Source organism: Siniperca chuatsi, linkage group LG10, assembly GCF_020085105.1.
Source record: "Siniperca chuatsi isolate FFG_IHB_CAS linkage group LG10, ASM2008510v1, whole genome shotgun sequence".
In the NCBI taxonomy this organism is placed as follows: Eukaryota; Metazoa; Chordata; class Actinopteri; order Centrarchiformes; family Sinipercidae; genus Siniperca; species Siniperca chuatsi.
The window spans coordinates 26,577,834-26,603,770 of record NC_058051.1 but is presented as its reverse complement, the minus strand read 5'-3'; the positions used below and the strand labels follow the sequence as shown (position 1 = coordinate 26,603,770).

Genomic DNA, 25,937 nt, shown 5'->3' with positions numbered 1-25,937 from the left:
ATTTGAAAATGCTTTAATTTCTTTTTCTTCCTCATCTATTTTATTTGTTTACTTATTTATTCTCACTTATCTTCAGCCAATGATAGGGCATCACAGCTTATTTTGTTGTTTTTGTTGTTTTGATATAACACAGACACGATGTTGATAACATTGTGTCTGTGTTTTGATGAAATTGTATGCGGGTATCTTGACAGATATTAATTATTGAGTCCTTGTCCTGATTGCTTTCAGTCTCATTTGTGTTATTTTCCTGTACCCTCACCAAAATAAATGGGAAAATGAATTTTAAAAAATGTTGGTCACAAAACAAAACCCCCACTTTGTTCTTATATTCCTGGAACACTGACACTCTCCTCTATACAGATATTTGCGCTGTGTTGAAAGTGACCTGAGAGTGACAGTGCTGTAAAAAAAATAAAAAAGCATGCGTTATGAATGATTTCCTTGTGTCTGTGTGTCCTGCAGTGGAAGGCGAGGACAGCCAGCTTTGACAGCCAGGGCTCCTGCCCCTCACCCAGGCCCCCTGCTAGTCCCTGAGCAGAGCCACCTGTGACCCAGCAGCCCAGAAAGGGGTTTCCTCCCTCCTGTTGATCCACTTCCTGTCTGTCTGACTGAGGAGAAACACAACCCCACTGTCTCTCCCTCTCTCTCTCTGTCCCTCACTTCCTCAAGTCTAATCCCAGAGCACTCCCAAGAACTGATCGTCAATCAGTTAGTTGTGTGAAGCGCAGTCTTTTCGGGTTAAAGTTTTAGGGTCACTGATTTGCAATGTGGGTGTTGTGATGACCCAGAGCCGCTCTCGTTGTCCTCAGAAGAGATTGTCTGGACATCCGGCTGTCCAAGCTGATGTGAACGGATCTCGGTGTCCCCACAGGTGACTTTCCAAATGCTGAAGATTCAGCTCTGCGCTGCAGAGACTCTTTGATGGAGAAACTCAGTCGGATATCGCTCCCTGAGAGCAGCAGAAGTTTCAAAGAGGGAAGCTGAGGACTCAGCCGGGGTAGAAAAAGAGGTTATCTTAAACGTGATCTGAAGCAATTTCAAACTCTACAGCTCGCTCTCATTGAATTTCACAGTGCTGTATTAGCATAAAAACGATACTGAACTGTAGCATTTTGGAACTATTAGATGTAATATCGCTCCATTAGTCGTTATTGTTTGTGAATAGCTAAAATTAACTGAATTTCAGAGCTCCAGCTGAGTTCACTGTACTTCCAGTTTCATCAATAACATAAGCAATTAGCTGATGCCCAGTTTATTGAGGAGAGGTTGGATCAGGCTGAACTAAAATATTCTCACCTTGGCAATTTGCAGCTTTAGTGTGTTTTCACAAGCAGCCAAGACAAGAAGTTTTGTGTAGCGAAGAAGAAACAACAGGATTATTGGTATTCACATGAGAGCATATTGGGCTGCAGTGTTATAGCTGATTTCATTTCTAAAACAATGCTTTCAATCTTTTTGATACAAGAAGAAGAAGGTTAAATTACCTGACAAAGGCACAAATAGCTTATTGAACACAATGATAGCAAAAAACCAACCCAAAAAGAAAAGATTTTAAAATAGACAATAAAAAAACAGAAACAAGCTTTTTATCAAGGGAGCTGTGGAGGTTTCTGTAAACAGGGAAATTGTGAGCACACTTTACACACCCTTACCTCCTTCTCTGTTTGATATTTGCAAGTCTTTCTTCCAAATGAAAACTCACACCAACGGTCATGTTGTCCTTCACACAAAAACACTTTTCAAATGCACTTCTTTGTCTCCTCTTCTTTTTTTTCTGAACAGGTTTTGGTGGATGTGTATAGTTTCATGTACAGCCGTCTGCCGGTTACTGTATGTATGTTTTGTTTCTCTAAACAGAAAACCAGAAAATATATAATGATAGGTATAGATTAAAAAATTACTGACATTTTGAATATATGTAGCCTTGTTGGTGGTGATGATTGAGAAAAACCTAAACTCTGAAAAAGGTGAACATATTTGTCTTTTGAAATTAGAAACATGCAACTTTCTTGATGTTTATCCTGTCATTAATCATATTGTTGTACAGGGAGAATGTGTATTTGAATTTGCCATCCAGATGCTTGATCTGCAACATGTGGTAAATGGATTATTTTTGATGTGATTAAGAAAAAGACTGCAGCACTGCTGTTATATCAGTTTTATTTGCATCAGCATAATTCCTTAAATGTTTCCCTGCATATTATTCATTTTCTTTACAATAACTTAAGTTTTAGACAGATAAAAGATGCACAAAACTCCAGCTAAGGCCTGGATCACTGTCCTATAACTGATTCTATAATTGTTCAGGTGAAAAACAGTAATGCATCTATAGCTTTTAATTAAAAATATTACGTAATGGAGGGTTCCATATTGCTTTGTGATGAGAATAAAACATAATAATGTGTAATAATCTACCCTCCAGTAGTAGTAGTTTTGTTTTAGTAATCGAAGGGTTTCCAAGCATTGAGCATTGAGATGCGCATGCTGCGGCGGTAGAAGATGTCACCAATGACTGAGAGCTTATGAGAAGATCAACTCGAGAAGTATTTTTTGTGCCATACCATGCACAAATCGCAAACGTAATGTGTGGAATATGTTCTATATCCCAAGAAGTTAACCTTCGTTTCAGCTCAGAGTGCATAATTAGCTATTAGCATGTAGCGTTCTGGTCAGAGCTGTAAGGTGGTGGATAGTTTAGCACAGAAACTGGTGAGGAAGAACACTTGTTTTAAGCTAAGACAGCTCAGACTGTTACTGGTCAGGTTTCCATCCAAATGTAGCACAAATTTTAACAAAATTTCCACAAATTGGCCAAAAGAAAATGGAAATTAATGTGTGTTTCCATACTCTACCATTATGTTAGACGTTAGTTCATTGAGATCATAGACTGTAAATAAAGATGGACGACGCGTCTCCACTTCTTCCCACTGTACAAAAATGAAGCCAAAGTATCCTGGATACGGGAGCTGCCATCTTGCGCTGGTGACGTTATTTGGAGCCAGAGTCTGCGCAGTAGTGATCAGGGTTGGAGCCGCGGTATCGATGTCCCGCCCATACACCTGGCTGCGAGGCGGTCTCAGCTGTCAATCATGATATGAAACCCCCTTTTTATAGCATCAAATAACTAATTAGAACAAAACTTATCAGAAAAAGAACACTTGAACATACACCAGTGTAATAAGAACTACCTAAAATGACAGAAACCATCTTTGGGAAAATTTATTTTACGTGTACTTTGATTTTTTAGTTTGGCTCATGTGCCATCGGCTAACATGGGGGGGCGGGGTTTGTGACCTATACTGCAGCCAGCCACCAGGGGGCGATTGAGATGTTTTGGTTTCACCTTTGGGGAGCTGTCATGTCGTCCATCTTTATATACAGTCTATGATTGAGATAAACAAGTGGTGGCGCTAATTTTCCAGTCCGGTGCTATAAATCATCACAGAAGAAGAGGACGCCACAACGTGACATATTTAAAAGAGCACCAGTCAAACCTCAAATGGTGGAACACCATGTAGAAAATGCAATGGAAATATGGCATTTATGTGTGTTTCATGTATTCATTTGAGGAGGCTTACAATCTCCTCATCGCTCCACTCAGTCACATGCCTCATGTAGCCTACGTCATGATCTATCCACCTCAGCCAAGTGTAAAAACTTTTTTTTCGAATTTTCTGCGTCTCCACTCATTTCTCACTACCTACAAGAGTGAACTTTGTGTAGTATGGGTTTGCGTTGTTATTACTTCTATACTTTTTTCTCACTGCAATGCGAGGGCCATGTTATGTTAGCTAGACAGATTCGACAGTCTATCAATGTGTGTAAAACAGTTTTGGAAATCCAAGGATGAGTACCACAGTCATTTTAATGGTTTCCAGCAAGTAGGTTTATTTCTAAATATGAAAATATCGATATATAAGCTATTGTGACAGTTTTCTACCCCTGCTGCACGCGCATCCTCAATTCTTTGTAAATGGGAAACACGTCTATAGCTTATAATTAAAAATATTACAGGATGGAGGTTCTATATATTTTTTTTCAGTTTTAGGTTTACCCTCCACTAGTAGAAGTTTTGTTGTGCTGTAATTGGCAAACACTGATACCATCAGTACATTCAGGCTGGGAAATGTTAAGCTACGGAGTCGGTGTGATATCAGGCAGGAAAACTGCCAGGAAACATTCACAGATTATATTTGGCGGGGCTTGTGCCGATAATTTCTTTTCGATATGAGGATAATTTATTGAATAGCATTCGTATTATCTGAACAGCAGCCCATGGCAACTTTCATCTGATATTTAATAATGTTCTTGGCAGTGGCTTTGACTGGTCTAGACTGCTGGTGCATCGTTCAGCAACAGAGGACAAGTAGCAGGACTCAGTTGCAGAGTACAGTACTATGAACATGCTATATATCACAGAGTTTGTGAAAATGTCTTTGAAAAATTGGGGGCCAGACATCAAGACATGAGCAGATGCATTCAGCAGACCTATCTGGATCTGTTTTAGCCATTTCCGTCATGGGTAAGTTTATTCAGAGCAAGCAGTTTAGTACCTCAGTGTGTGTGCGAGGCTGAGACAGCGCGGGGGCAGCTGATGGGTGGACAGGTCAGCGTCTACAGAGCAGTGGCATTTCTCTAATTGGCACTTGTTATAGCGAGGATGAGTCAGTGCATTATTGTTCGTGCTTGACGTAATCCATCATAGCATCAGCACCACTCCACAAATGTGACAGTTTGAAATTTGCTCTCATTCACACAGTTGTTTTGATGGTGAAAATCCTCTCCAGACTTATTCGCATTATTCATAGATTTATAATATCTTATTTTAGTGTAAAATTTGAAACAAGTGGTTGAATAATGTCGTTTCTGTTCCTCCTTTTTTTTTCTGCTTTACGATTGTCATATATTTTTCTGACAATGTGGTGTGTTTTTATAGTAGAAGAAACCTGTTAAATCAATTGCCTCCGTTTATGGACTGTTTCAAGCCCTTCTAGCTTTGCCTAATATTGTAATGTTTCTTGATATGATCTTGTATCCCTTCCAACTGTTATGATAGCACTGAATTTCCAATTTTTTATTGAACATTTTGTATTTGTAATAATAGAAATGTTTGAGAAAATGTTCTGGTGATTGATATCAACAGTTGTTAGTTCAGACAAAAAGTATATTATGAGTTCCTTTTAGATTTTAGATCATTATCAAAGCTCACAATGAGTGAGTGACACAGTGTGTAATAAAGTAAACTGAAATAGCATACAGCATTTCCTCCACAAATTGTTATTCTTTTGTTTCAACAAGTCTGAAAATCAACAGTAGAAAAGAGTTGTTTTTTCTCCCATGGGATGTGATGTGTTATCAGTTCTGTGACATGATTTTCTTTTCTTTGATGAAAAGACTTTCACAAAATGGGCTCTGCGCTGTGAGTTTGTTGTGGTGGCAACACACAGCATATAATGACAACACAGCCAGTGGCTTAACAAGCAGGAACGGGCACAAAGGAAATGAGATTTGGTCTGAATCAGATGGTCAAATTAAATGAGGGGAGGACACACACATCCCCTAGCAGGAAGACTTGACAAACTCAAACAAAGTGGCATGTTATTTTTGTTATATTACACACATATGGAAAGGATCAAATTAATAAATAATATTTCAAAAGCTAATTAATTTGCTTAAAAATGTGTGATGTTATGGGTGATCTCTATTCTCCATAATCTAGCATGAGTGAAGAGTCTGCAGGCTACTGCAAGACTTTGGTAAATTTACTGCTCCTATTTTTTATCCTTGCCTTTGAAAACATGACACCACTTCCCAGCTGTCAAACCAAGAGTTTCCTCTTCAGGGTCAGTCTGTAAATGATTTGGTAGCCATCGTCCCAGCCGTAGAGCTGTTTCTCCTCTGGGTTGTATTTCAGACTGGCGTGGGCTCCGTACCTCCTGGGAAAGTAGAGCAGGGGAGCCTCCTCGCTGATCACCATGTCGTTAACGTCAAACAAGCACTGAACCCGAGACCGGCTGGCCAGGCGGGTGTTGTAAACGACATAGACGGTCCCACAGACTACAAAAGCCGCCTCTGCGTTCTCCCGTGGGCACCGGGTGTCCCAGATATTTTCTATATCGAGCGTGGCAGGGTCCATCTTTGCGAGGTTGATGTTTGGTTCGCTGTCGCTGGTGGCGTACAGGAGCCAGAGGCCCTCGTCATCTGCTGCTAGGTCCGCAACGGTCTCTGGGTTGAGGTTGTAAACAGTAGCATGGCTCTCCACAGGGAACATGGCAGTGTCTGTCACCGAGCCACTCAGCAGGTCATATTTGACCACCTGAACGTCTGTATCAGCCTCCTGCTTTATGTAGTACAAATAGCCATTGTAAACAGCACTGCCAGGACCGCTCCACTCAGAGGGAAGCCTGATCTGTCTGCTGCTGGTGACACCAGCAGAGCGGGAAAAGTCACGTACAGAATTGAACTGGTAGATGCTGTCTCCTGATGTCCCATTAAAGACGTAAACCTTGGACGACCTGGGGTCTCTGGTCCACATGCCCTTGGGACTGCCCACTCTCTTCAGGATCTTCACTGATCTGATGCCAGAGATGATTTCCACACAGTCTGCAGTGAGAGAGAACGCAAAGAGAAGGATAATGTTTTTGTGCTTAAACAAATAAACATTGAAGAACATATTCACAATTGACTGTTTACTGCGCTGTTGCTACGCCCATCAAGCTTTTCTTTGTCACACAATAGAGTTGCGCAGTGGGAGGAGCTGCTGGTTCTGAAAATGGTTTTCCACATTTTGTATTAGTTGTCAGTTTTTTCTTTAAAACGATATCCTCAGTGTTACTTAGCATAAAAACACAAGACTCTCCCAGATAATGTAAGTTTTAAAAGCAGCCAAAGACACACAAATCATATCTGGAGTAGTGTTGTATGGCTTGTTCTGAGCCACTTTGTTTGTTTCCCATTTACAGAGCCATGGCTGTGTACAAACACCAGATTTTGTTTCAGCTCACACACAGAACGGACAGCTCGCGGACTGTGAGGAGATATTTGCTAAATTTAACAAAAAGACTTGTATTGGATTACCTCACCTTTAATAAGTAATACCTCAGGATGTTTTATCAAAGCTTTAACTTTGATTGTTGTTTATTCAGTCATGATTATTTAATATTATAGAGAAATAAAAAACAAGTTTTCAGGAGCTTTAAAGCCTCTTATGGGAAACTGTGTGTTAAGGCTGCATCCAAATGCTGCACCTCAGATTAAATGTCCATTTATTGTGAACAAAATACACAACTATTTCACAGGTGTGAAGTTAGTATAATTCTAATAATTTAATTTAGATTTCTATCTCATGTTTCAGTTAAGTGCCATTCCTCAACTGAAATGTGTGTTTGCAACCTAACATTTAGAAAACATCAAGCAGCCTGCAGCAATATCTGGCTCTCCAAATTAAGGCAAATTAAAACCAGTCAAGGGGAAATTGGACACACAGACTCATAATGAGAGGAAGTTTTAGTACAGCACACAGACAGCATGAAGATGCTTTCTGTAAAAGAACTAAGATCAATACCAATGCTTTCACTAAAATACACAAACAAACGATGTCCCCCTGATGTGTCCTGGGGCAAAATTTGCATTATGCTCACAAATCTGAAATGGGTCCCTACAATGCAGTAAAGTTAATTTTGGGTCATTTCACAGACATTCACAATGGCTCTCTGTGTGCAGAGCTCACTCCTGCGAACATGAGCTTGGAGAGTAACGCTGCAGCTTCAGGGCAGCTTCCTGTCCCTCCTCTCTGCAGAGAAACAGCTCCAGATTTCACAGGAGATTTTACACACAGAAACTGATAAAGAAGCCTTTGCTCAACATTGTACTGTCATCCGCTTTGTATTTAAACGCCTGAATGAGAGAAATCTCCCCTGATTATATAGAGCATGACAAGCATTGTGATTCTGAGCAGAGTGTTTATGATATTATTACATACAGTAATTCTTGAATTTATGTGTTATTGATTGTCTTATCAAGCCAGCAAGCACAATAAAGAAATCAATATTTTTTAAATTTGCTTTGTATGAAGAGTCTGTATAAATGGCACCAAGGAATTTAGCTTTTGAAACCAATTAAGTGCAAAAATGTAGATATTTAGCTTAATGTGCACATTCAGTGAAATCTGCCAATATAAAGTCTGACGTGTTTTATGGAATTAAAAATGTGATTTCAGAACTTTCCGCATCATGCTTTAAAATGGTTATAAGTCCCTGTATTACCTGAGTAAATGACTGAGTGCAGCAGTTATGTCTCAGCATTGTTTGTAGCAGCGCGCCTTGGGACCTGAAGATTATGAAGACAAACGCTGTACTCAAACAGCACAAACAGGGGAGTAGCTCTGCTGAAATAAATGAATGCATCTAGCCACATTTCTCCTGGAAAACATGACTGCCCACAGACTCAACGAACTACGTTAAATGATTTGTAACAGCACCGTGTTTGTTTTCCATTTTCCAGTGGCGCAGCTTTTCCAAGACAGCAACTCTGCAAAAGGAGTGGTATAGTGCCTGGTGTGATGTGTAATGCTGAATTTAACTCTAGACCATACAATCTACTGTATATATCCTATAGGTTCTGACTGTGCCTCGGCTCTGTCATGAATGAAAATGAAAGATCAAAGACAGCCATCCTGCAGAGGACGTTTGGCTGAAGTGTGTATGTGCTTCCCTGCAGCTCACCAGAGACTCTGGAGTGCAGCTCCTCCCAGTCTTCTTCCTCCTCTTCCTCTCCTCTGCTCTCCTCCACCCCCCAGGCTCCCTGCTCCACCACCTTATCTGCCTTATTCGAACAGGCCCTAGGGGAAGTCTGGGTTTCCACATAGTCCATCTCTCGCTCCACCCGGCCCACTTGGACTGCAGCTCCTTCAAGGTCTTTGAACAGCATGTTGTGCTCGTTCCTCAGCCCATCCATGGCCTCAGCAGTCAGCTTTTTGAAATCCTGCAGATCTGTGTGGTAGCGATGGGATTGTTCATGCCACAACTGCATACGGTCCTATGGGCAGAGCAAAACGAGTGTTATAATAAACTGTAGGTTTTTTCTGTTTTTCACTCTAGCCATCTAACCAGCAACAAGACTAACAGCTGTAGCAATCATCAAAGTCAGTAAGATTCATCCACCATGACAAAATTTCATGGCAATCCATCCAGTAGTTGTTGGGATATTTTAGTCTGGACCAAAGTCTGGACAGACCAACATTGCCATCCCTAGGCTGAAATATCTCAACAACTATTGAATGGATTGTCATGAAATCTTGTACAGACATTCATTATGCTGAATTTAGTGGTCCTGCGACCTTTCTAGCATCACAGCAGGTCAAAGTTTTCACTTTTCCAGTGACATATCTCAAGATGGATTGGCACAAACTGGCAACTGTTTGCTAATGAGTTCGCAATAACAACTTAAAAGGTGACAATATGTCAGTGTTAGGTTCATAACTTATCTTCACTGCCCCCAAGTGGCCAAAAAAATCAGTTATCGCAGGTTCAAGTTTCAGAATCAGAAAAACTTTATTGTTCGTTGAACATCAATGGAAATTTTACTTTGACGTGGCACCCACATGTATACATAGAATAAAAACAAACATGTAGCAAAAATATACGCAGTGTTAAAAGAAAACATATATACATGTGTTTTTACACGTAAAAATAAGTTTGGCTGTAAAGTGCAAGTATGTCCAAGTGTTAGAGTGCTAATTCCATCATATCATGTTAATGGCAGTTGGTATGAATGATTTTTTTGAATATATTTGTCCTGGCCAAATATACTTGTCGATGGCCTGATGGGAGGAGTTGGAATGAGTTATGGGGGAGGGTCCTCTGTGATGAGGGTTGTTTACATCTAACTGCCTCTGTGTTGTTTTATGTTCAAAACTAAACTCCCATCAGGCTCAGCAGTACTTCGTGTTTGGTGCTAATTACCGAATGTTAGCATGTTGACACACTAAACTAAGATGGGGAACATGATAATTGTACTTGCAAAACATCACCATGTCAGCATTATCATGTTAGCATGATGCTGTTCATGTAACACCAATGTACCTAGCAGCCTCACAGAGCCACTAGCATGGTTGTAGACCCTTAGTTTTGTTGCCTACCATATTAAATCTTAGATAGTAAAATATCCCTGTTTCAATCAAAGCGTTTTCACCATCACCAAATAGAATACAGCACTGGGTTGCTCAGTGCAGTGAGTGACACAGTCGGAGTGACAGGTAAATTATTCAGAGTGAGATGTAATAACTGACGGCTTCTCCACTGTCTCCTCCGCCTCAGTTTCATTTTCTCCCTTTGCTTGCTGTGGGCCTGTGGTTAAATGGAAATGAAAGTTCAATGAAAACTTGCTGATGAATTGCCATGTTCACATGAATGCAGAAGTTGAGCCAGCATATTGGAAATGAGAGTGGAGAGAAGCCATAGGGGGGCGAAGCGAGCAGGATTTAGCTGTAAATAGACAATTCATTTCATGCGGAAAACAGTTATAAGATTGTCATTTTTGCTTTGCAGCCACACGGCTGATAACACCGACAAATTCCAGCTCTGAAAATGTACGCCAAAAGAATACATTAAAAGAATTATTTAAATGAGAGTTCCCTGAAATTACCAGACATGTAATCCTCTTGCATTTCCTATCACACTCACCTTAAGACAAAAAAATTCTTCCCTTACACAAACGTTGCTGTCTCATAATAACCTCCCTTCAAAACACTATACTGAACTCTCAGTAATTTCTTTCCTTCCCTCAGGCACTTTGTTGTAATACAGCTTCATTCTACCTTTGTGGAACACATCTTTCTATTAGGCTGTTGGGATGTTTGATGCCATGGCAGCAAAGGTTGAGCTCGTACTCATTACTGTTGTGTCAATGTCTTAAACGCTGAAGAAATTGTAATGTTGTCGGACAGAAACTGCGTGTTGCATGCATCAACTGATAGTCCCCCAGAGGCCCCTGCAAAGTTGACGAGCTGGGCAGAGATTGCATTAATTGGATTGCATTAGTTAACATATTAAATTCACAAGAGGAGGAGGAGGCAATCAGGAACTCAGAAATATAACTGGTATTTCTAATTTTTTAATGACTTCAGAGAGTTCTGTGCTGCCACTTAACACAATGAAAACTACAGTATATTGATCAATTTTCAGTCATTTAAAGGGGTATTGCTTCTTACCTCAATAGCCAACAACCTGTTCTCCAGATAATCCATCAGCCCCTGGTAGTAATACTGGGCTCCAGTGAAAGTCCAGGCAGTGGAAACAAGGAGGACGAACACCAGCTTCATTGTGAGCCGATTAATGGGACAGCTGAGTTTCTTTGTCTGTGCAGATTTTAGAGGATTCTTCAGGTTTCCCTCCTTGATGTGTTCCCCTGCAGAACCGTCCTCAGAGCTTCACCCAACCTATAAACACTTGTATACACTGTAAGTACATGTGCAAAGAGGTGAGAAGGACAGAGAGAGTAAGAGGCCGCTCTGTGAGTTTCCAATTCTTTGACTGCCCTCACTTTGCTGGAATGTTTTCACAAACTCTCAGGGAGGAGCCTTGTGCCTCTTACCCCTCTCTGTCCTCAAAAAGTGAATGTGCTCCACTCGCTCTGTGCATGTGTGTTTGTTGCGCATGTTGTACACACCGTCTCAGGTATATAAGCCGGGAATATAGCGCAGACAGAACACAACTAAACAGTTCTGTCAACCAGTGGTGGAGGAAGTATTCAGATCCTTTACTTGAGTAAAAGTACTAATACCACAGTGGGAAAATACAAGTAAAAGTCTTGCATTGAAGTAAAAGTATGCAAGTATAATCAAAAAAATGTACTTAAAGTATTAAAGCAATAAAGGGCCTCTGTGACTGTCATACTATTATATATTATATCATTAGATTATTATTACTCATGCATTAATGTAAAAGCAGGATTTTACTGTTGTAGTTGATTGAGGTGGAGCTCATTTTGAACTATTTTGTATCGGACTACAAGTAGTGATTATTTTCATTATGGATTCATCTTCTGATTATTTTCTCCATTAATCGATTGTTTGTAAAAATTCTGAAAATAGTGAGAAATGCCGTCACAATTGCCCAGAGCCCAAAGTGACACCTTTACAATGCCTGTTTTGTCCAACAGTCCAAACCTCAAAATTATTAAAACAAAATTATTAAAATAATTAAAAGGAAAAGCAGCAAATTGTCACATTTGAGAAGCTGGAACCATGAAATATTTCATTAAAAATGACTTAAATGATTATCAAAATGGTTGCCAGTTCATTTTCTGTCAACTTTATGTGTGTTTTTTGTAACAACATACAGTATAAAGTATATACATGGTGACATTGTGTTTGCACATTTGTGTATTATGTGCTTTAAATCCATCTGTGTGTGCTTGTGGATCTCTCTCTCTGGTGAACCTGCTCCGGTGGCTCTCTGTGTAATGTGCTGCAGGTGAGCCTCTCTGATTGGCTGAGTGAACGATTGATTCAATGAGTCTATAGGTGATTCCAGGAAGCTGATCGGTACAGGCCAACTTCCCCTCGGCTCCTGCGGGCTCTTCTCACTCCACTTCCAGCCTGCCTGCCCGCTGTGGTCTGCACTTTTGTAAAACATTGTAAATAGTATCATGCATCATCTATAGCAGCCCTGGGATCTGTAGGAGTGGGTAGCATTTTTGTTTAATCTCTTTTAGGTGTTTTAAGGTCTAGTTCTAGATTTTAGGTTGATTAATTTAGTTTAGTTTTGTTTGCTACTTTGCTGTTAGCCCATGAAGCCAAAAATCACCATTAATTATAAGAAATAAATAATTTGAGGGCTGTAGTCCTTGTTGCTGGTGGTTCTTGGAAGCTGGGAAGAGGGGAGTCTCATTTTCTTGTTGTGTGCACAATGAAAGGCAATATATCAGATTTAATTTTTATATATTGCTAAGTTTAAGTGGCACATCTAGTTTTTCTCCTTGTCATGACATAACTATTGTGCAAGGACATATAGATTTGAGATATTGCCCAATACTTTGTAAGATAAAAAGAGAAATTGATTGTGTAAATATGATGGCACAAAGACTGAGTTGACTGTTCACATATGAAACATTTCAGTTACATGGAGATGAGATAAAAGGCCCTTTATCTGTTCTTTTTGGTGTACAATTTATTTTAAATTCTGTATAGAAATATGTTAAAAATACATATAATGTTATAACTGATCTTTTCTTTCCTCTTGGTTTTGTATATGTGTTACCGAAAGGTGCGTGTTTTTTGATGTTTGATAAATAGCTGCGTTTTATAATCAAATCTTTGGCATGACACAGAAATAAAAGCTAACTAACTAAGTAATTAACTCTACACTAAGCCGGTTGGTCCCCTGTCAGTGATTATTTAATATGTACCAGGAAATTTACAAGAAGTACAATCGGTGTAATTTATTTTAGGGTCCCTCCAAATCCGTAACCCCCTTATTCCCAGAACTTCTTCCCTTGTACCTCACGGATGTATCAGTATTTCATTTGTACAGAGTGTTTACGCTGTAATTTGTATTTTAGCATTACTTCTACTACTACTAGTACTTACTACTACCATTTTCTAATACAAATAACTGTATTCATATAGCAGGTTTCCAAAAAAAACCCACAAAATGCTACTATGAAAATGCTGCCAATAAATAAAAAGACAATAAAAGAAAATGCCAGAATCCTCTGGAAGAAAAAGTCCAAAAAAGCATTTCTTTAAAAATAGTTTTTTAAGGTGAGGTGTAAAAACAGAGACCGTGCCTGCACAACTAATATCAAGATGCTAAAGCAATCTGAAGAAAACTTGAAATTATTTAAAAGTTAAGGGAGAAACATTTTCAGAGGCAAATTTGCTCCATTAAACAAGAGTCAGACATTTATGGCTTCATTGGTACCCAGGGTTGATCTGCCTTATTGGTTCGAGCATATAGCTCCCCTTCTACAGTGACAGATGCTGTAGTCAATAACCCTTCATTAAGACAATGGGTCCCTGGACACAGGCATGTAAAAGGCCAACCCACCCCTCCTACAGTGGGGCGGCTGTGGCTCAGGAGGTAGAGCGAGTCGTCCATTAATGGGTTGGTGGTTCGAGCAAAGCACTGAACTCCCAATGGGCAGGCCATCACCTTGCATGGCAGTTCCGCCGGCATCGTTGTGTGAGTGTGTGTGTGAATGGGTAAATGAGAGGCATAATTGTAAAGCGCTTTGTCCGTTAAGATAGAAAAGCGCTGTATAAATGCAGTTCATTTACCATTGACATAGGAGCAAGACACCCACACTGAAAGAGACACAAAACGACAATAAATGATGCAGCTGCGTCTCTTTGTTGTCATTTTACGTCCCTTTGTGGTCATTTTGCATGTCTTTATGGTCGTTTTGATTCTCTTTTTAGTCATTTGGGTCTCTTTGTAGTTGTTTGTGTCTCTTTGTGGTGTCTTTGCATCTCTTTAGTCAATTTGCATGTCTTTCTGGTCGTTTTGTGTCTCTTTGTGGTCGTTTTCCTGACTACCACCTTCTGACTCAGGTGTGTGGGTTTCACCCCTGTCACAACAGATCAAACCAGTGAAGGCTGCGTACACTGAAACAAGCCACAACGTCAGAAAAGTTTGGGTTCAAGGCTCGCAGCTTGTTTTTGTATCATCCTAGTTTGATTAAGGGCCGGTGCCAGATACTCCAGCAGCTGTGGTCTAATCTTGGTCTTTTTTTGATTGTCTGCTGCCCACTATCATCTCAGCAAGTCCTGAACTGAACCACAAACCCCTGTCTATTTTTATGGCTGCAGACCAGACTGTGAGTGTCGTCATGGTAACAGTGTCGTACAGCTGCTTTTAGAATTGAAATGGGCAACCTGGAGTTTGATCTAATCTGGAACACATTGCCTGTCTGGAGCTGGCAGGCGAGGGCATTGACAGGCCAATGGCTGTAAAATTGTGTGTGTGAGAGTGTGTGTGTGTGTTTTTATGCCCCAGAGGTTTTGTTCAATCACAGTTTTTGATTGATGTTAGTAATTACAGTTTTATCCCCTTTTTTCCCACTTTGCTAAATTGATTTGAAGCATGCTTCTCATACTGTCTGCCACTCAGTGTGGATATTTAATCTATTATTAATTACTGGATTAATTGCACCATTGAGTAGTGTGATGTGATCAAAGGGCAACGCATCATTCAGGATTCATTATGTTCCACTAAACATCGGCATATTGCAGTCTCATAACCTTTTAGCCCGAGGCTGTAACTGTTGCTTTGTTTAAGGGTGGGTCCCATTGATTCAATTTATTCAGGGGAAAGAAGACAGAAACCAGCGGTGGAAGAAGTACTCAAATCTTTTACTTTCGTAAAAGTAGCAATACCACAGTGTAGAAATACTCTGTCACAGGTAAAAGACATGCATTCAAAATGTTACTTTAGTAAAAGTACAAAAGTATAAGCATCAAACTACTTAAAGTACCAAAAGTAAAAGTACTCATGATGCAGAATGGCCCATTTCAGAATAATGTATATTATATTACTGTATTATAATAATTAATGCGTGAACATCACTTTAATGTTGCATCTGGAAAAGTTGGAGCAAATTAGCTTAGTCTATAATTATACATTATCATCATTTATTTGTTGATTATATTGTTAAATCTAAATGTAGTGCAGCAAAAGGTACCATATTTGCCACTGAAATATAGTGATGTAAAAGTGTAAAGTAGCAGAAAATGGAAATACTCAAATAAAGTACAAGTACCTCAAAATTACAGTACAGTACAGTGCATGAGTAAATGTACTTAGTTACTTTCCACCACTGACAGAAACGTCCTGTGACAAGCAGTTGTCACTTCTGTGCATGGTTACTTTGCAAGTTATCCACAAGATGGCAGCATATATCTTTATGTGAAAAAGCTAAGGGTGAACAGTGGTGGTACTCAGATCATTTACTTAATATCAATAAAACTATGTAAAAATATGTAAGTAAAAGTGCAGAATTATCATCACCTAAATGTACTTAAAGTATCAAAAGTAAAAGTATTGGTTCTACAGAAAAATGGCCCTTGACTGGCATATTTGTTATATTTTACATAAGAGATTGTTAATGCGGATTCATCAACGTGTAAGCAGCATTGTACTGTTGCAAGTGGTTGAGGTGGAGCTAGTTTAAAATACTTTAGATACAGTTAGGTAGATTAGAGCAGTGGTTCCCAACATAGGGGTCGGACCCCTCCAAAGGGTCACAAGATAAATCTGGGGGGTCGTGAGATTAATGGGAGAGAAAAGAATTAAAAACAAAGTTCTGCTACAAAACTCTGTAGTCATTTTTGGGACTTTTCTCTAATCTTTGCTTTTTTTTGTGAAATATTGAATGATTTTACCTCTTTGGGTCTAAAATAGTTATTTAAATGAAACCATCTGAGAGGTTTCGAGGGGAAATGTCTCTTTGGTGGAAGTGCAAACAACTCCTAGACAACCGAAACATGACAAGGAGACCAACCTCACACAGATGTACTGTATGTAAAATATTAATCTGAAAAGTAACTAGAAACTATAGCTGTAAAATAAATGTAGTGAAGTAAAATGTACAATATTTCCCTCTAAATTATAGTGGTTATAGCGATGTTTGGACCAACTACAGGTTGGAATACCAACGGGAAGGAAACAAAGGATATAAAGAGCTAGATGACCAGTGACATTTAAAAAAAACAGCTATAAATATGACTAGACATGAAAGTATAATTTAAATGAGTCTTGCTCAAACTTCTAAGCAATAGGTCACAAAAGATACAATAACAATATCAAACATTCATTTCATTTAGTCAATAAGGTGGTTGGTGAGACACTAGGGGGCAGCGAGAGTCAAGACATAATGTACATAGTGGGTCAAATATTCATAACCATCAAAAACTGTTTATATAAATAGACAAAGTGGAATATCACAAATATATAGAGAGGTTGAACGCCCTGTCAGACCCCTTATGATCAAACAGTTGTAAAACTACAATAACGGAAATACAGATAGATTTGGGGATTTGGGAGGGGCAGTGCTGCGTAAAAAGTATTGTCAACGCCAATCACAGATATGGAGCAAATGAAAATCCAATGTATTTAACCGTGTTTTACAGCTGCCCCAAACAAAAGTCATTTTCTGTTGCGATCTTCTGAAATATGTCATCAGTTCAGAATTATGTTTATAAGCAATTCTCATAAAATTAGAAGTCATGAAGTATTGAGCTGATAAAACTGTTCACTATGTTTTTAGCTGTTAAAGTGGACCTGGGGTCTCCTAAGAACATTAGGGGTGAAATATCAACTTCAATAAAAATTATTCTTTTAAATAATACATTCTCAGAGATCATGAGATATATGAAGAAACTGATGTTAGTTTTGGTCATCACACAATGTTACATATAGTTAAATTTACTTTAACACCGCCTGTTTAACATTTTTAAGCAGTATATAAACATTTAATAAATGGTTTAGTATACACTATAATGTAGTTGTAAGCACTTAGAAGGACATTAAATGTTTATTAATGTATATTATTTGTCAACAATTATAACTTCTCCTATGAAAACATATTTTATACTGTTACAACTGTGTTTTACTTGATTGTCATTCATTATCTGTTTATGCACCAGCCTCCACTTATGGGTGCTCACAAGACGAGTTATAGACGTTGACAAATACATTAATAAACACTTAAAAATGTCTGTATATCTGCTTACAATTACATTATAGTGTGTTATAAAGCATTTATTAAATGCTTATACACTGCTTAAAACTGCTAAAAAGTGGGGTTAAAGTAAAGTGTTACCCTACATTTCAAAAAGCTCCAAACCTCAAGTGTGGCAGCTTTCATACTTTCAATATGATTATGAATGTGTGTGCATCTGCATGCATGTGTATGTGTTTTTGTGTGTGTGTGTGTGTGTGTGTGTGTGTGTGTGTGTGTGCATGACAAAGTGCAGAGGATCTCATGTAATTTCATGTGTTTGTCTTCACACCAGGCGTCAGGAGCCACCCATAAAAACCTCTTTGCTCTGCAACTAAACAAAAAGCCAAACACCCGCAAAGGCAACATTCTTTATTACCCTTTCGTATTGATTGAGAGAAAACTTAGCAGCACAGTGCCAGGTCGTATAAAAGCGCAGACCGAATGGCTGAAGCAACGTAAATCCTTTAGTCCCTTGTAAATAGCTTTAATACACCCAAGGCGCCAAATCACTTGACCTGCGTTAGCCCTGCCGTTTGGGGGCTTTCTGGCTGACTGAGCAGTGTGGAGCCAGCCCTTCTCCTCCCATTCTCTGGCTGTCAGTCCAGGTAATAGTCAAGGCCTTATTAGTGACACACTTGCTCTGCCTGGCTTCAAACTTTCATCTCCTGTATTTAATCAACCGCTGAGAGCCATGTTTTTCTGCATCCTAAGTTTTTGTCTACCTTTGTAGCCTATTACCAGCTCTTTTCTTCTTTTTATTGCAAGAATTTGCAGTGAAATGAAATTTCCACGCAAGTTAATTCTACTTAAGGTCACAGCAGTGCTGGATCTCGGTGTTTGCGTTGTTGGCCACATAATCTTGGAAAGCTAACGGCTTAGTGTGACTACAAACCAACTTTTGGGAACATCCACAGAGCATCAGTGAGTCACACAACTACCAGGAATTGTGAAATGGTTTGAGGTGTTAGGTGTATCCAAACCAGATTTCAATGAGGTATGCATTAAGTACACACATCAGGTACGCACAGTACACAGGTGTGTCTAGTTTTAATTCGTTGCATACAGGGGGCTTCTTGAGAAAAATATTTTTTCAACATGATATCTAAAGTTGGCTGCGCTCTATAATGAAAACTGTCTCTCAACTTGAATGTTCATTTCTCGCTGCCCTGACAGCCGACATGCACTTGCTTGGGTTGCTGAGCAGAAGAGTGCCTGAGGGGCTGTGGACAGCTGCTCAGAGGGGTAAAACTCTTGACAAAAGCTGCATTTATCCATGGTGGGCGCTGCATGGGAGCTTGACCGCTGGAAATAAAGACACAGTATGTGAGAGAATATCGAAGGAAATGCCGTCACAGCCAGTTGTCCCTGGACAGGAGCACGCAGCTGTTAGCCATACTGCTCCTCGGTCTAGACGTTGCCCTCTGCTGTGCTGCAGCATGATGTTACACACACAAGCATGTCTGAGCATCCACAAACAGTACAAGTTCTCCGTCACGGCCAGGCAAGAGGTTCCAGCACTGTATTACATCAAGCGGTTTCAAGGATATGTCTTTTTGCTTGCTGTAATCATTCCTCCTGTTCATACTGGACATTAAAAGATCGCTTCCTAACATGCTTCCAACGGAAGGGATGGGGAACAAAATCCATAGTCCTCGTTCTGTGCAAAAATATATTCCAAAGTTTATCTTAAAGCAGCTATAATCTTTATTTTTTATAATAACAATGTATCAAATGACTATGTTAAAACAATGTGGCAATGTGAAAGGTATCGTAATGATGAACCTACAAAGAATTAACACCATAATATGCAGCGCCCCTCGGCTTTACAGAGCTTTATAGCGTCTTTCAGCTCATTGTTTAGCTGTCCGGCCCACAACTTTTCTGTTTTGGTTCACTCTCAGCGCTCTCAGATTGTCGTTTTCGGCCGCAGCAGGCAGCTAATTTCAGTGAAATAGTATAATAAAGTAGAATAATTACAGCAAGCAAAAAATGTTTCAGTGTTTTTAATCAGGTGCAACAGAGTTCCACAGCTGTCAGGAGTACTTGCAGTTTTCAATGCAATGCAACACACAATCGTGTGCCATGTAAAAATCAGATTATACTGCCTACACACTCCGCCAACAACTCTTCAAGCACCACATGCGTGTGCGTCCCGAGCTTGTCTACATGACATGTTTCGGCATTGTTCTTGTTGCTGTTTCTGCCTCTGGAACTGAGTGAGGAAACATAGCAGGAGGCGGGTTTGTGCATACCATTATCTCACAAAGCACTCATTACAGGAGTATCTCCCATATCCTCTATACCAGCAAAACATGTCATCTCATGCTCTTCCCCTCATGCTGAACACCGCGGCACTCAAACCCAACACCTCTTTGGCACAGGGCTCCACTCTAACCATGACTCACTTGAGTGAAATGCCTCAAACATTACAGTTGCCAAATTATGAAGTGAACAGAAATGTGTGCATGGGGCTTGGCCTCCTCTTCCTGTAAGCAGAGGGAGGTGGAGAGTGGGGGTGGGCAGCAACTTGACGCAGCCACTTGCAACCCACCTGTAAGCCCCATTTTCATCAAAACAAACCGGCATGTTTTGCCACCATACATCATGAGGACGTATATTTTATTTACTGTTAACACCAGAGCAATAAAAATGAGGTAATAGTCTGCAGACAAGAACATTAAATTACAGTCTAAATTGCTCGAGTTCATTATGTAGGCTCTGCGCAACATGCTCCAACACTGATTAGTGCATAAACACCAGATCTCACTTATCTTTGTGAAAATCACCACATTATCTGCCCTTACATTTTGTCGAATGATTTGAGTGCATTTAAATGGGGCATACTTCTTTTATAAGGTAATTACATGTTTAGTGGCTCCATGTCTGGATTAGTGAAAGTATGAATGCATCCTACCCTGAGATTTATCCATAGCTGCTCTGTAATTATCGCACGACTCATATAAAAACCCTCCAATACATCAACCATGACATCCATTGCATCATGTTAAGGTTACAACCGGTGATCGCGCTGATAAGCGGCTACAATTAGCTACAGTATGGTGCTGCAAGATGGAAACAATTTAGCAGTTCCTGAACCTCAGTTAAATTAAATCAAATGTTGTAGGAAGCCCATTACAGTAGGTATTTGTTTATCAGGCCATCATCTTGAGGTATGTCCTGAGAGTACTTTATCTGAAAACCAGTGTCACAATCAGAGCATCGCGGCAGACTGGAGCAGGGCTCAGGAGAGATGGGCTTGTCAGCAGCTGTTTCAGTCTGTTGCACGGTGTGGAAAAGCTCTGTCATGGCCTACCTAATGGTAATTGTTTGGAGCGGTGAGAGCCCACCGTCTTGTCTGCATGCTGGTATCTGAGGGTAGTGGGGGGCTGTTATAGACAGGCTGTTAGAGACACTGATATTTCTCTGAGATTTCTAATTATCCTCAGCTTATGAAAACAAGTTTATATGGTGTTACAAGACATAGGGATGCATGTCAGTAATATTTCAAATGGAGGCAGAGTAAGGGACTGTACGCACATTATTAGGGGGGCAATGGGGGTCAGAAAAGGGGAAGGGTTAGGTAAGTTTTCTTTTTGCTAAAGGGAGGTCTAATTTTTGGGGAGAGCAAGGGAGGGCTTTTTCTGTTCTCACCCCAGTTTATATTTTATTTTAGCCTTCCCTTTCAAGATTTATTGCAATAAATAAATAAATAAAAAGGATAAAATTGTTATAAATGATGGCTTTAGTGTGCGTAATGGACCATAAAGGTGCACTTTGCTTTAGAGAACCAAAATGAAACTGGAACTTACGCATTCTGTTCCAGAAGTAAGAAAACCTCATTCAAAATCCCATTGACATTTGTAACAACGCAAATACTTACAAATCCAGCGCTGGAACTTAACCTTTCTTAACAGTACGTCGTGTGGTTTACTCCAGATGTTCAGATAAAATTTTTAAAAATCTTTTTTGATATTGTTGTTTATTCAATATTTATGTTCTTCGCAGCCTTTAACAAAACGTTTCCCATAAGCCCTAGACCATCACGGGTTAAGTCACGGCTCGACAGAAGAGGCAAGTCTACGGTCGAGAGAGGAGGTTCGAACAGTGTAGAAGCTGTTAGACAGCCCAGATTACAGATGTTGAGTTGGAAAAATTACTTTAGAGTGTTGGTGAATGTTGTGCATTTGGAAGAAACCAAGATACGATGATCTAAGTACCTGCAATGCCACTCAGTTTTCATGGGAGATGTTTTTTGTATGCTCACGAATGGTTTCAATTTATGATTCAAATTTGTCTTGATTTGTCTTTTTTTTTTTTTTTTTTTTTGTCAAGACATTGAGACAATATCACTATGACATTGTGGTTTAAACTGGTGTACACCCTCTTAATTTCTTTGTGCTTAGCCTCTTTTAGATATTAATGATGAAATGAGTTGAACAAATTCAATACTGCATTATTTTGACATGTTGGGGGAGGGGTGTCTTCCACATAAAAAAAAATTAATAACTCTGTGGAGGGCCTTGCTTTTTTAAAAAGCTAAACATAAGTTTCAGCACCCCTCCACAACCTAACAATTTTCATACAGTCCCTAAGATAGCAAGAAAGGTGAGGAAAGAGGAAAAAGTGGGAGACAGGGAGACAGAGAGGGAGAAAAAGTGTCGGGGAGAGAAAGAGAGATGGTGTCTCAGACAGACTGTCTGGCTGCACCGGGATCTCCAGCACTCAGCGTCATATGATTCTGGGGTCAGAGGTTATCCCCACTGATGAATATCGGGCCGAGCTTCGTCTCCCTCACAAAAGAAAGGGAGTTGTTTTCACTCCCTGGGTCTGGAAAGTTTATTTCAGGAATCCATCCTGCCAGCACGAGATTGTAAACCTGTCTCAAGGCATAAGAGTTACGTCCACAAATATTACTCTTTTTTTTTTTTCACGGTTTTATTGGCCTGCCAAAACATCTAGAAATGCTCTATCGCATTCAAATGATTTCTTCTTCATCTATGGGTGCAATCACATAACAGTGGGAGAAAGAAGGTACATACAGTAAGTGTGTATATTTCCTAGTGAAACATACATCCCTTGGATTTTGACAGGATTTGGAAGATTATAGTTTGCAGTCTGTGAACTGTGTGAAAGTACACTGGTGTTTTGTGTTTATCCTTTCATACTGAACGTCTCATCCCACAAGCCATCTCATTATATCCCTGCGTCTTAAGGTGGTAATACACCAGCTTTTTAGGCAATACAGATGAGCAACAGTCCTAGCAGCAAGGGGAAAAAAAGTGAAAGACGCAGTTAAAATACATATCTTATTATTTCCTTGTAAGAACGTAAGTAATTTTTTTTCTTCATCTTTAGAGATCTTCCCACAGATGTGTAAACTCTAATGAATAATCACAGGGCATTTCAAATAACACTGTCAGCTGGATTTCTACTAAAAGCTTCTGGGAGATTATAGCTGCCCAGGAGTGACAAGTGTGATATATGAGATCACAAATGAACAAATGGATGGCAGAAGCCTGGGCATTTATGAGCCTACTGGATCAGTCCGCCAGGATCTACACAATCGCTTGACAGTCTTGATTTGAGTAATGTAAAAGGCAGATGTTCGTGGGGTTCGGATGAAGCATTTTCCCCCTCAAACCTGCAAGGGTAGAAACACCATCATCACCCAAGAGTGGACTGCTCAGAACTGAAGGGGAATGGATGGCACTGCGGTGGATGTTAGCGAGGCAGGTGTGGCCACGTTTACAGTTCATTAACACGCCAAAAACAAGTGAATGCTAGCATTTGATGGGATAGATAAAAAGGGAGAGAAAGGGTTATAGAGGGATGACATGAAAAACTCCCGTTAATCACAGAAATTAGATCAGTGCAAGCTATTACAATTCTTTGCTGTTTTATACGTTTTTGAGTTATGATTTCCTCTCTTTTTTTGAAGTTTGTTCCTCTGCAAATTTATATTTAATCATTCAATCATTCATTTATTTAACTAATTATTTACATAAAATGAGTTTCAGGCTCGCTCAAGAGCTTTTACACACAAAAAAAACAGCAAAAAAAAAAAAGCAAAAGTAACTATATATGAAATATAAAATAAGACTAGTTTTGATTATTCCGAAAGACATTATTATCAATTTCTTCTGGCATTTAAAGAAAGCTCAGAATCAATAATAATACAAAGGTAGAAATGTTGAAGAAAACTGAGGCACTCAAGAGGGTAGTGATTTTAAAAAAGCCTTTAATATCTCATGGCTATTTAGTCATAGTAACAATTAAACACATGCCTACGCATCTCAGCCATTAAGACCTTCTTCTGAGCAAATACAAAATGGTCGCCTTTGAGCTGTTTCTTATATATGTTGGCAAGTATTCACATGATCAGTATGGACAAGTAAGTAGTCACATGATTAGTGTAGACAGGTAAAGTCACGAGTCACACAAGTCAGCAGAGGAAATCAAAATCTCACAATGTAAGGGAAAAACAGCAATCTACAAATATAGAAATAGAGAACTGTCTATCGGTAAAGAAAATAGTTCCTACATGAAACTGCTCACAACAAGGTCTGTGGATTATCTTGAGAAACTGGGTCATGATTTCTGGAAAGAGACATTGCTCTGAGACAAGCCGAGTGCCATATAGTCCCATTATATTCAAGAAAGGCAGACATCTCTCCGGCCGACATCTCCAAAACTCCGTAACTCACACCACAACAATCTAGATGGATAAATAACACTACAGGTAAAAGGAAAAATATGTATTTTTGGTCTTGCAAACTGTCCCTTTAAAACCTCTTAATATTTAAGTTTTCAATACATACAGGCCAGACAGCACGACATTTTTCAAAGGACCCAGATGCCTAGAAAAAAGAAATACGAGACAGAAGATAATGTCGACTAGATCAAACGCTTTAGTTAGATCAAGAAATATAGCACCTGTCAATTTCCCATTTTCAGAGGATCAAAATACATCATTAGAGCAGTAGTTGTGGAGTAATTGGTTTTTCCCCCCCAAGTAGCAGTGACTCCAATCATGTACCGCCTGCTTCATAACTCTGGGGCCCCTCAGCCTTCCATGCTCAATCTCTGAACTCACCCTTGTCACTTATCTTATCCACATCATCAACCTCAGACACGCCACACCCTCAGACATGAGCTACTGGCCCACGACCAGACCAGGTCTGCTGTTTTTATTCCCAGGAGCCCCATGCCTGAGTCACCTCACCTGTACTCCCCCGCTCTATCCTCTGCTATCACTGGGGGGGAACGATAATGAGGGATATTTCCCTTATTAGTGTCAATAGAGCTATTTAAGGTCTAATCATTTGTCATACGGCGAGGCATGTATTGCAACAACTGAGCTTAGTGCTGCTGTTGCATAAGTAAGCATGGGAACATACTGCTGTAACAGGAGGCTTGAGGAATTATAAACAGTTTTAGTTTAACATTTTGGGAAATAAGTATTAGCCTTCTTGCCAACATTTAAACAAAAAGTGATACCACACAAGTGTCTGTATGATAAATATGACTAAGATAACTTGGAGTCAGGAGTCTGGGTAGCTTAGCATAAAGAGTGGAAACAGGGGGAAACAGCTAGCTTGGCTCTGTCCAGAGGTAACAAAATCAGCCTACCAGCACATCTAAAGCTCACTAATTAACATGTTATATCTTGTTTGTTTAAGCCAGAGGTTTTCAAATTGTGAGACAGGCCTCCCCAGGTGGACACGGGAGAGTTGAAGTGGGGGGTACGAAGGGAGAGATGTGAGACAAAGATACTGCGTGAGCTGAAAGAGACAGGTGCATGCAGGTGTCGAAAATCCACAGACAGGTAAGGTACAAGAGAAAACAAAGACTCCAGAACTCACAGGCACACGAAACCAGAGTGCTTCACAGAGATACAACAACAATCTGACACAGAACAAAGGAAGAACACAGAATAAATACACTCAGGTAGGGGAGACAACAAGGCACAGGTGAAAACAATGAAAGCAATCAAAGGCAGGAAGCAAAACTACCAGACACAAGAGTGAGGGAGAATATTACAAAATAAAATAGGTAATAACAAAAACACAAAATCACGATAAGTCCATAGCGACATTATGCTTGCTGTTTACGTCCCACAAAGCATTATGGGAACTGTAGTTCCAAATGCAGAGCATGATTATCCACCAAATAGAAGTAAGGTGACAGGAGGTGTCCGGCAGGCGCAGGTGTCT

At 39.7% G+C, this 25,937-nt stretch overlaps 2 protein-coding genes and 1 long non-coding RNA gene across 5 annotated transcripts in view; 1 reads left to right on the top strand and 2 right to left on the bottom strand.

The window, feature by feature from the left end:
• syt6a (synaptotagmin VIa) overlaps positions 1 to 2,417 on the top strand; it is a 59,527-nt gene extending 57,110 nt beyond the window's left edge. For all 3 annotated transcript variants that reach the window (XM_044211682.1, XM_044211680.1, XM_044211681.1), the window contains one exon: positions 466 to 2,417. In XM_044211682.1, coding sequence (XP_044067617.1) covers positions 466 to 553 — 88 coding nt within the window. In that variant the 3' untranslated portion in view covers positions 554 to 2,417. The remainder of the gene's footprint in view (positions 1 to 465) is intronic.
• A 923-nt stretch (positions 2,418 to 3,340) lies between these two features.
• olfml3a (olfactomedin-like 3a) lies at positions 3,341 to 11,534 on the bottom strand. The gene is made up of 3 exons (XM_044212160.1): positions 11,213 to 11,534; positions 8,727 to 9,039; positions 3,341 to 6,606 (listed from the first exon to the last, which is right to left on the bottom strand). The coding sequence occupies exons 1-3, from the start codon at positions 11,321 to 11,323 to the stop codon at positions 5,822 to 5,824; spliced, it is 1,209 nt and encodes a 402-aa protein (XP_044068095.1). The 5' UTR covers positions 11,324 to 11,534; the 3' UTR covers positions 3,341 to 5,821.
• A 12,511-nt stretch (positions 11,535 to 24,045) lies between these two features.
• On the bottom strand, positions 24,046 to 25,623 carry LOC122883450. Its single transcript, XR_006379632.1, has 3 exons — positions 25,587 to 25,623; positions 24,543 to 24,581; positions 24,046 to 24,439 (listed from the first exon to the last, which is right to left on the bottom strand). It is a non-coding gene; the product is annotated as an uncharacterized LOC122883450 (long non-coding RNA).
• Between the last annotated feature and the right edge of the window lie 314 nt (positions 25,624 to 25,937).

Excerpts from the sequence above, each read along its gene's own strand:
- olfml3a (XM_044212160.1), bottom strand. The coding sequence starts at position 11,323 with ATGAAGCTGGTGTTCGTCCTCCTTGTTTCCACTGCCTGGACTTTCACT. Across the intron at positions 9,040-11,212 it reads ACAGGTTGTTGGCTATTGAG|GACCGTATGCAGTTGTGGCA; the intron begins GTAAGAAGCAAT and ends CTCTGCCCATAG. Across the intron at positions 6,607-8,726 it reads GCTGCACTCCAGAGTCTCTG|ACTGTGTGGAAATCATCTCT; the intron begins GTGAGCTGCAGG and ends CTCTCACTGCAG.